General features: G+C 44.7%; 1 protein-coding gene across 1 annotated transcript in view; it reads right to left on the bottom strand.

Moving 5' to 3' along the window:
* Positions 1-1110: 1110 nt before the first annotated feature.
* SEC14L1 (SEC14 like lipid binding 1) overlaps positions 1111-9699 on the bottom strand; it is a 39234-nt gene continuing 30645 nt past the window's right edge. The window contains exons 9-16 of the mRNA XM_042032662.1: positions 8515-8603; positions 7647-7717; positions 5949-6120; positions 5493-5627; positions 3767-3901; positions 3043-3294; positions 1873-2051; positions 1111-1367 (exon numbers count right to left, since the gene is read on the bottom strand). Of these exons, the coding sequence (XP_041888596.1) occupies positions 1262-1367; positions 1873-2051; positions 3043-3294; positions 3767-3901; positions 5493-5627; positions 5949-6120; positions 7647-7717; positions 8515-8603 (1139 nt within the window). The 3' untranslated portion in view covers positions 1111-1261. The remainder of the gene's footprint in view (positions 1368-1872; positions 2052-3042; positions 3295-3766; positions 3902-5492; positions 5628-5948; positions 6121-7646; positions 7718-8514; positions 8604-9699) is intronic.

Here is a 9699-nt window from a genome sequence, read left to right as displayed (position 1 = left end):
GCTCCACTGCCAGGTGTAGTATTTGCCTGACAGTTCAGTCTTTAGAGCCTTTTGCTGTGCATAGAGAGAGGGCTTGAGAGGGAAGAACACCTGGACAGAGTTCAGCAGGAGTCCAACTTGGGCCTGGGAAACTGGGACAGAATCCCAAATGGCAGGTCACCTCTGGCAGTGGCAGTAGTGAAAAAGGAGGAGAAAATCCCTAGAGCATCTTCTCCTGTATCACTCAGAGGGAAGATCCCTGAGCTCCCTGCCCACAGGAAGGCTGATCAGAACTCAGGTGCTCTATTTCTGCCAGGTGCAGGGAAGAACAGGAGGCCCCAAGGAGGGAGAAGTGCTCAGGAAGGATGGAAGCCACACCTCCTTCAGACTGGTTTAAGCAGCAAGCTGCAACTCTGCATAAATTCCTGACAAGAAGAGAATCTCAGTAAAATCACTTTGCTTGGAATGCACTAAGGAAGCAGAGTGAAGCTCCAGCACAGAGCTGGGAACAAAAGCTCAGAGCAGCCTTGGATGAGCCCAGTGTGACACAGTGAGGGAGAGCCTGCTCTCTGCCTCTCTCTCTGCAGTGCTCCACGCACACATCTCAGGAAAGAACAAATTGCTTCAACCCAGCAAGATGCAGAGCTCAGATTCCCCAGAAATGTGCTCATACAAAAGTTATATTTAGTGTTACAGCCTGGCCACAGCTCTGTGGGCATGCTTTGAAAAAAATGGACTCACAAAGTCAAGTATCCAGCAACTGCTGTTCTTTGTCTCGGACATCATTAGTGGCAACAGGAGAACAGTTTACAGCACTGGAAGATCACAGGGGATTTCTCAGGATGGCAAGGAGTGTCCTGACAGGAGACTTGCAGTTGATCTCTAATGCACTACGGAGCATTTTTGGTAGGGTTTTTCTTTTTTGCTTTTTAACATCTACAGAGTTTAAAAAAAAAAAAATTCATTCTTAACTGATGCACTGGTTGTTTTTCCTTTTCAGTAAGAGCCCTTGTGTTCAGAGTTAGGATTTGTGCAAGCACACTTGCAAAAATATTTATGGCTGAGTTAGGAAAAAGGGTTAAAGTTAAGAGACAAGCTGCTGGATCTAACAAAGACCAAAACCACTAAGTGTAAAATTCAAACAGCTACTTTACTATCTATAAAAGGCTTTTTGGGGTGGGGTTTTTTTGCACAATTGCCAGTTGAATATGCTGTATTGCAGTCAGCTGCCATGGGCGAGGGTCCAGCCATCACATCCATTTGCTTTTCAGCTGTTGTGGCACTACCTGGAAATCATGGAGCTGGAATGGGACTGGCTAGAGGAGGTGGTGGCAGCACTGAGCTGGGAGAATCCACTGTGGCTTGATTCAAGGCTGGTCATAGATCCCCTGCAGAAAAAAAAGCAAGCAAGCAGTTTTAAGCTTCAGAACACGTGAAGATTTTGATTTCTGCTCTGCATCTATATTTGTTTGCACACTGAATAAAAAGCAAGTAACAGCTTTGGTGCAGATACTCAAAAGCTTTTCTGCCTCACCACATAAAATAATGAGGACACTGCACCCCTTTCAAAAAACCAGATGCTGTTCAAAGAGACAGAGATTTAATTTCAGTCAAGTTTATCCACTGGCAGAAAATGAAATTCAGTAACTGGAATCTGAATTGCACCCCCTTCTACAGGACAACCTGCCAAGCCCAACAAGTTCTCAAAGCAGAGCCAAGTGACCAGTGATGATTACCACCAGGGAACTGATTAACCCCTTTTATACATTAGTTGCCCTCAGTGCAACTTTTTAAGGCCCTCACAATTTACTTGTATTTAAATGAAGTTGACACTGACTTGATCATCCAAATAATCGGAAAGGTTTGACATTGGCTGACCTTGGCCAGACATACCTGAAATCTTCAGATCCTATCACTTCTGTATAGTACATCACTTTACATTTGTGAGAGGACACCTGTAGAGATGCCAGCACATCATCCACACGAGGCAGGTTGGTTGTAGCACAGGCAGGCATGCTGTGGAATTTCCACTGTAAAATGTAGAAGCCAGGCCACCTGGTCACGTGGGAGCCCTGCAAGCAGACACAACAAAAATCAAAAATTAACTTGGTTAATAGAGATTTGTAGGCTTGACATTTCTTTTCCAAGCTTAGAAAAAGTGCCTACATGCCCAGAATTTTTCCCCAATGCCAATATTTCAGCTCCTAAGGCAAATGGCAGTGCTGGGAGACTCTCCCCACACAACATCCTTATCAAAGCTGGGATGGAACACCAGCAGTTCCTCCAGCTTTTTGATAGTGTAGAGGGGTTAGGGTTTAATACACTGAAAGAACAAGTTCTGCTTTTAAACGATATCCATTTTTTTCATTTATTTTCCTTCACAGCTGTCCTTTTGAGACAGTGAAAAGAGCAGTCAAGGCTCCTGCCTCACAGTCAAGAGGTCACTGCCCGTATTTCCAGTTTAACACTTCCATCTTGGTGACTTAAGGAGCTGCTTTTTCAGAGGCTGACTCATTTCAAGTGAACAGGAACAGCAGTGGCAGCGTGTGACTGTAAACATGCTGCACGTTATACCAAACTTGGAATTAAAGGACAGGTTGTAAATGGTATAAAAAACCTTCAGGAGCTTTGGCCATCAGGAGCTCTTACACTGCCCATTAGAGGGACAAACGCACAGAAGCTCTGACTTGATTTCCAGCCCTCTCTCATTAATGAGGGCAGGCACTGTGATACTCCTCAAACAGACTGTTTGCTTCAGAAAATAACTGTCAGAATTACAGCACTAAGCATGTTTTGCTACTTTCTGGATGTGCACTTTGTTTCAGGTGGCTTCCCCAGGTTCCTTGCTGATCCATCTCAGTCACTACCGGACTGATGGCAACTTCCCCTCACAGCAGATCCCACGTAAATCCCATCCCTGCTCCCAGCAGCACCCAGACTGAACAGCAGCTGAAATGCTGGCCAAAAGCAAGCAGCCAGCCCAGCACTGAGTCACCACTCAGTCGTCAGTGCTGTGAGTAAGAACAGGCAGCTTTGGCTCCATCTGCCTCTCTCCTCTCTCACCTGCACACTCTCCCCTTCTTTGCAGATCAGGGGAGACTCCACCATGCTGTAGTCACGCCCCAGCTGCCAGACTTTGTCTATCAACTGGACATTGTTCCCACCAGGGGATGTAATACTGTGAGCTCCCAGAGAGTCCTTTTTGGGAGGCTGTGGGGCTCTTTTGGAATGGAAGATGTTAAAAACAATGTCGCCCTTGCACACATCAAAATCCCATGTGATCACAGACGAGGCGTCCACGATCTGGATGAGAACCTGAGACAGGAAAGACACATTAGACAACAGCAATTTGCTCAGTAAAGGCAAACTCCTACAGGAAAAAAAAGACAAAGAACAGAGCTTTTTTGTTGCTGGGCTTAGTTTCTACTATTAAAAAGGCTTTTTAATAGTCAAAAAAAGGCATTACGGATACAAATTCCCTCCTGATGGGGTGTCTCTTTTAACACAAGACTTTCAGAAGCTTTCCAACAGCTTCTGAGAATATTGCTTGCTTTGCTTAGAAGAACATAGCTTTGAACAGAATGAAAACCAGTGATATTCCCTAAATGGCAACAAAACAACAGGAGAACCAGTTACAAACTTCAGCTACTAAAGCATCACCGTGCACCAGCTACAGAAGGTGGAAGCACAGCAACTAAATAAACAAGCACTAGACCATTCCCAGGCCAAGAGACAAGGGTTCAGAGCAGAGGGCTGAGATGAAAGCAAAGGGCAGCTGGAGCTGTACCTCATGTGGAGCTCCTTTGAAGACACTTGCAGACTGGTAGATTGTTTCAGTCCAAAGCTTGATGTCTTCATTTTCCAACTCTTCTGCTGTCCGGTAGAGGGACTTGGGAACCAGCCCACCCTCTGGTACTTCACACTAAAACAAAAAAAAAAAACCATTAAAAATTATCTCCTGTGACCATCCCATCATGTTCACTGCCTGCCAGCTTCAGAAACAAACATTCAGCAATGCTCTGGAGAAGGGAACAGTCTGAAAGTAGTTTTATAGCTTGTACATGATACACATGCAGTTCTTTTTTACAGTGATCTGGGTGAGATGTTTGCAGAACTGGACACCAGGGGAACAGATCTTGTACACTCACAACAGCCACCACTCCAGAAAGGGACTGTGGAAAGGCTGTAATTATCATTTACACCACCTTACACTGAAGAAAGATGGGAGACAGTTCAGAATCCTGAGGGAAGTGGCAATGGTTACTAAGTCTAAAAAATAGAGCTACAGAGATCTGAAAGAACTGGGGTAGCTGAACTTAACGAGGGGTAGTGGGAGATACAGTAAATTTCCAAGCAGGTGAAAGGACACTGAAGCCAGGAAAGTTAACAGTTTTGAAGTTACAGCTGTCTGATAACTCAGTACTGGAAGTGATTACACAACTTCCCTAAGCAAACTTCTGTTCTAAGAAGCCTGCAGCAATGAAGCTGACAACAGGTTCCACAGAAGTGTCTGGGGAAGTAAAAGTGTTTGGTAACTGAATTACAACAGAGAATTGAAAAGATCTCAGAGAAGTCATTTTTATTCAAATACACAGAAGTAAAGAAGAAGAGAGAGACTGCCACTGCCTGTAACTGGCAGGAAGTACTGTAGCAATTTGCTTCCTGGTAACATTCACTTTTGCTTACTTAAGCAGTGGATTTTGCCAGCTTTGAGTTCCAAATCAGAGGACACTGAAAGCTACTGCTGCAGCAAAAAGCTGCACTGGAGATAAACACGTGCTCTACTCCAACACATCTAACTGTACTTCATTATCATTTGAGGCTCTGTTGGAACAGACACAGATGAATTTTCAAGAATGGTACAGAAATTAATCTAGAGAGCGTACAGGGGCTGAAAACACAGCGAACCTGTGTTGTCAAAAACATTACAGGTGAAACAAACCTTACAGTATTGTCAGTGAGATGTTACCATGCCAGATCCAACTGACACCCAAGGTCCAGGCAGGAAACAGCTATGAAGGCATGTGACAAGGGACTGAGAAATTACAGTATCCTGCAGTAAAAGTGTTTTTCTGATTTGCTGGGGCTCACTGCACACCCTGTGTGAGGAGACTGGGCTGTTTGTTGAGCCCTCTTATGTGCCACATGTTCCCACGGGCTCCTTATGGGATTGGTTTTTAGGTGACACAGGCTCTTTGGATCAGCTGCTGGTGACAACTCTTGCTCAGAGCTCTGCAACCATGTTTGCCTGAACTTTCCAGGGAACAGACTGTGGCTTTTAGCTGTGCTTGGCTGTTCTGATAAGGTATTTGATACTCATCCTAGAGAAGCATTGTACTGCTCTTGTTAAAGTGGATGTAGAAGACAGCACTGAGCCTGGAATCCTACACCATAGCCCCCACCTCCAAACCACAGCAGGAATCACTCTGTGCTTACAGACTTCTTTGCTTAGAGGAGAGGAAAAATAAAAAAAACACTAATAAGTTGCTTTACACAATAGTTTATATTCATACCATGCACTCTCCACCGAGGAAATCAGGGATAATTTCTTTATCGATGTAATCCAGCAGTCCCCCAGGACCCTGGTAGTCATTTCCAGCATAAATAAGAAATTTTTTTCTAGTGTTGTCATCAATGAATGGACTAACCTACAACAAAAGAAAAACACAACAGATCAGCCCCTCACATTTTTCTCAAGTCAATTTACATTGTTTTCAAGTCAATTTTGAAAGAATCAGTTTTGATCACATTGGGTGTTACCATCCTGGTTATGCAAAGCTCACACCACAAAGAAGCCAAATTAACCAACTATGTAAGCAGGTTCTTAGGTGGTGGTTTTTAACCCACTCCAGGAATCCTACATAAAGGACATGTTTCCAAATGGCAGCATTTGCTGCACATACAGCCTGATCTCTGAAGTGCTTTCACAAACTGAGAGAACTGAGTAATACCTTGGATTACACACGTACCAGTGTCCAGAGAACTGGGAATACTCGAGGTGCTCTTAGGATAAGAAGACGACCCAAGGTCTCAGGGTAATTAGCTTCAACCACCTCGATGATTCTCAGCAAGGCCTTGACACCAGGTCTCCATAAATGCCTCATGTTCAAGCCTTCCAGGTCTACTAGACAGGTCCAAGAGCTGAATTTGAGAAAGACAAGAAGAAAAATCTCAATAGCATCAAAATTCTCCTTGCTTCTGCAAGTGCCCAACATACTGAAATGTGGGGAGCCTCTGCACGTTTTGGTTTCTTGTTTTACCTCCTTGCTTTGTGCTGCCCGTAGACACTGGAGTTTAAGGGGTGTGCAATGATCACTCTGCACACCCTGCACATTCTCCCACAGACATTTCAGATTCCAGATAAAGGTTCAGTTCATATGAAGCCAAAAAAAGATCCTGTCAACAGTCAGCCCAAACATTAAAGCACTGCTTTTACTGCGAGATCAATTAAGTGGCCACGCTCCTGCTCTGAAGCAATTTAACATTCACAGTGCAGATTTTCTACTAACACAGTGCACAACGGTGCCAATACACGTCAAAGCTAATTCTGTTGTCAGATCTCAGGGAAGGAAGCTTTTTCTATAGGAAGAGATATGTTCTTAATACTAACTACTGAGCTGCAGCATGTGTTTCAGTTTCTTTCCAAGTTCAGGTCTCACCCTGGGCAGGAATTCAAGATTTACAGCTGTGCTGCACCAGCCAGCAGCCATTACATTATGCATAAGGCTTCTATGAAACACCAAACCCTTCTTTGTTTCACTTTAAATGTTTAATATGCAGCCCTTTAGGATTACGGCTACAAATGAAGATCCAGCAGGCAACACCATTCCATTGTTACACACATGAGACCTCTCCTTGGATTTGACCTCCCTTGGAGAGCTAGGGCAGCAAGTTCTCTAACAGGGACAGGATAAGCAGACACATCCCTGGACATTACAGATTAGGGGAAGGAGGCAGAAACTGGAGAGAGTCCAAGAAACATGGCATCTTTTCAAGGCTGGTTCTGCCTTCGTTCCATGCCCTTAAATTCATTTTGCTACTTTCACAAGTGACCCCTACAATGACTTAAAGACGGGCTAGCAAACCACTTTTGACTGAACTTCACATGAAGTCATGTCAGAACCTGGAAAATCAGATCCCAGGTTTCACAGGAGCCTCATGACCTCACCTTGAATCAAGAGCTGAGTAGCCACATATAATAAATGGAGAATGAAACCAGAACTGAGTGTAATGAGCCTTGGAGTGGACTATGGATGAACAAATGACATGGAAGCCACACCTCAAACTCCTGGAAATGTTACTCATGATATTATCGTGGCCTGCTTTCTTGGCAGCTTGCACCAATGCCTGTAAAATCCCCTCCCAAACAGATCTGGGAGTTGGGCTGCACTGCTCTGCAGATATCCAGCAGTACAAGAGAGCTGAAGAGTACCAGCCCCAACAGAACCATTATGAACACCAGACAAAGGCTGCTGGGGCAGGTGTTGTGCATCCCTCAGGCTTCCCCAGCCACAGTCCCTCTAGCACTAATTGGGGAGGCTCTCAATTAACTGTACCTGTGCTTGCACCTGCATGTGAGACACAGCCTGTCCTCTGCTTGTTCCACTGCCTGACATTCCCCCCACACACCCCATGAAAGCAGCTAATTCCCACAGAGCAGATTTTACCTTATTGGCCTGCCAAATACTTTTGTATTCTCCTCACATCGCCTCAGCCCTTCTTCATTTATTGAAAGAACCTGCACAAGAAAGAGTGGGATTTAGAAAAGACAGCCTCAAGCTCAGTAGGTGGGATAAAGAAAATATGTTTATATCCAAAGATTAATTAAAACTACAAGATCAAACCAGCATAAACTTTTCCCTCCTCTAAAGAATGAACTAGAAATCACTACAATTATCCCTAATTACTCAGAAATTAAAACCCCTTTTGAAATCACAGAAAGTAACCTTGAAACAGAACCAGGGCAAGCAAACAAAATTAGTGTCTGCTTGGAAACGCCACTAGGAGAGAAAAGTAAAATCCAGCCCCTGCTTTTAGTAGTCACTGTGGCTGCTCCTGTCATTACTAGGAGTCAAAAAAAGTTAGTGCAAACCTGGAATTCTGCCAGCTTTCTGCTTGGAAGCTGAGCACATCCACAGCCAACAGTCTGAGTGATGCCTTTAGAGAAGGCAGAACTACAGGCAAGCACTTTTTCTTTAAAAATAAATGATTCTTATCCTTGGAGTACAGGCTTGACAAAAACCTGAGTGTGGCATTTTCTCTTCTGTACAAGAGCAGAGACTGGAGATTGAAGCCCTCCACAAGTGCAGAAGAATCTGTGCAAATGCCAATCAATAACCATGGGAGCTGCCAGGAACTCCACCTTTCCACCATCAGCCTGCAGTGGGAAAGAAAGCACCAGGAACGGCTACCAGGGGCTTTCAGACGTATTCCAACCAAAAACTGACGGCCAGAGAGCACATGAGAATAGCCAGTGATGGATGCTGTGGCAGAGGGAATTTCTAAACTAAAATACCCAGTGTTGGGAACACTCACGTAGCGCAGCAAGGCCTCCTCCCCCAGCGCTCGCACCAAGCCCTTGGTGTCCATCTGGCCCAGCCTCAGCACGTACAGCGGGCGCCCGTCTGCAGAGACACAAACCAACAGCACCCTCACCAACACAGCAAGAGACATTTGAGAGAGCTACTTCTAAAGAATTCTGATGGAAACAAACCATAACAGTTAAACCTCCCCTGCAAGAGGAAGAGTCAGGAGCAGATGGCAACATAAACGTGACTGTGCAGCTACACCAACAGATTACCTGTAAGCGAGCTGCAAAATGGAGATAACCTGATTCAAAAATAGCTCCCTGACCTTCATGGAAAGTTCAAAGGACTTTGAGTACATCAGTACACTCCAGACCTTGGTATACACAATTAATGACACAGACTATTCTTAGCTTCCAGGACAGCTCAGGTACACCAATGAACTGAAGCTTTTCCTGTAACTGCAGAGCTGCGAGGAAGGCTGTAAGGCTTTTATCACATGGGATGCAATATTGCTCTGGAGAGTTTACAGCAACCTTTCCTGAAAAATAGCCATCCTGACATGTGGGAATTAATGAAACCAAGTGTTAACCCAGAGCCTGCCCTCTGCGGAGCCTGCTGGAGCCACACTCCAGCTCTGTCACTGTGCAGAACTGGCACACAGCCCCGCTCATGCAGGGTAAGCCTGGTGAGAACAGACTCTGCTCCAGAGATCAGCTTCAGCTGGACCCTCTGCATTAAAGCCCTGTCTTTCCACAGTCTGCCTGCACACTGGGGCAGCCTGACACTGGCAGGATACTCAGGCATTAAGCTGTATTACTGTGTTGGCCGAAATTGAGAATCAGAGCTTGCATCTCTGGCCCTTAGTTGTCCAAAACAGCTCCCAGCCTCCTGCTAAAGCTGTGATGCACTTGTTAAGCTTTGCTTCATCTATTCTAATACACAGGCTAAATAATCACCAGCTTATTAAAGTGAATATGTTAGCATACAATATAAAAAGAAGAAAAAAAGGAAGCTTTCTACATAAAAATCTCCCTCAAGTCCTGTGGTCTGTGCAGCTTCACTCCCCTCCAACAGCTGCAAAGGAGGTTATCAAATTATCATTAAGTCCTTTAAGATACAAGGGGAGAAACCGCAAAAAATACACTATTAAAAAAACCAACAACCAACCAAAACTACAGTCAAGGCAAGTTAT

Source organism: Corvus kubaryi, unplaced genomic scaffold (assembly GCF_017639235.1).
Source record: "Corvus kubaryi isolate FWS band 111438036 unplaced genomic scaffold, C.kubaryi_AGA036_p1.0 37353, whole genome shotgun sequence".
Taxonomy (NCBI): Eukaryota; Metazoa; Chordata; class Aves; order Passeriformes; family Corvidae; genus Corvus; species Corvus kubaryi.
This window is presented reverse-complemented; position numbering and strand designations above follow the sequence as displayed.